This window comes from Alligator sinensis, unplaced genomic scaffold (assembly GCF_000455745.1).
Source record: "Alligator sinensis unplaced genomic scaffold, ASM45574v1 scaffold685_1, whole genome shotgun sequence".
Lineage (NCBI taxonomy): Eukaryota > Metazoa > Chordata > Crocodylia > Alligatoridae > Alligator > Alligator sinensis.
In genome coordinates, this window is record NW_005842336.1 from 178,057 (window position 1) to 178,631 (window position 575).

General features: G+C 64.9%; 1 protein-coding gene across 1 annotated transcript in view; it reads right to left on the bottom strand.

Annotated features, from left to right (window-relative positions):
* NKX2-6 (NK2 homeobox 6) overlaps positions 1–575 on the bottom strand; it is a 5,846-nt gene that overhangs the window by 5,025 nt on the left and 246 nt on the right. Inside the window, exon 2 of the mRNA XM_025210147.1 lies at positions 169–555. Coding sequence (XP_025065932.1) covers positions 169–555 — 387 coding nt within the window. The remainder of the gene's footprint in view (positions 1–168; positions 556–575) is intronic.

Here is a 575-nt window from a genome sequence, read left to right on the forward strand (position 1 = left end):
CCTCCCCCCCCCAATCCTAAACACCGATCCGGGATATCCTTGGGGGAGCAGAGGGGCCGTTAAGTTTATAGACCGGATCTCTGCCACTTCAGCATCCTCCAAGACCAGCGGGAGCCACCAGCAAGACTCCAGTGGCTTTGGGATCCGGCCCACAGCTCGTGAACTTACCGAGGTCCATCTCCTCTTCCTCGCAAGAGCTCCGCAGGAGATCGTACTCCTCCTCGCTCCGCCGGCAGTTGCCCCGCTGCTCCACCTCTCCCTTGAAGGAAACGTGCTCGGAGCTGTAAGCGGGTCCTTGCTTCTTGTGCATGCAGGCAGGGGGCAGCTGCAGGGCAGGGGGCTCCTGCAGGCCCTGGGGCAGGAAGCCTGCAGGGTGCTCCAGCTTGAGGATGTCTTTGACCGAGAAAGGGGTGGAAGTGACCGGGCTGGGCAGCATCCTCAGGTTCTGGGGGAAGAGAGGAAGAAACGGCGCGGTCCCTCCACACTGGCCGATTCCGGGCACCGTGGAGCTGGAGCCAGCAAGAGCCGCTCCCCGGGGGAGCACAGGCGGGAGCCCCCCAGCCCCGCCGGGGGGG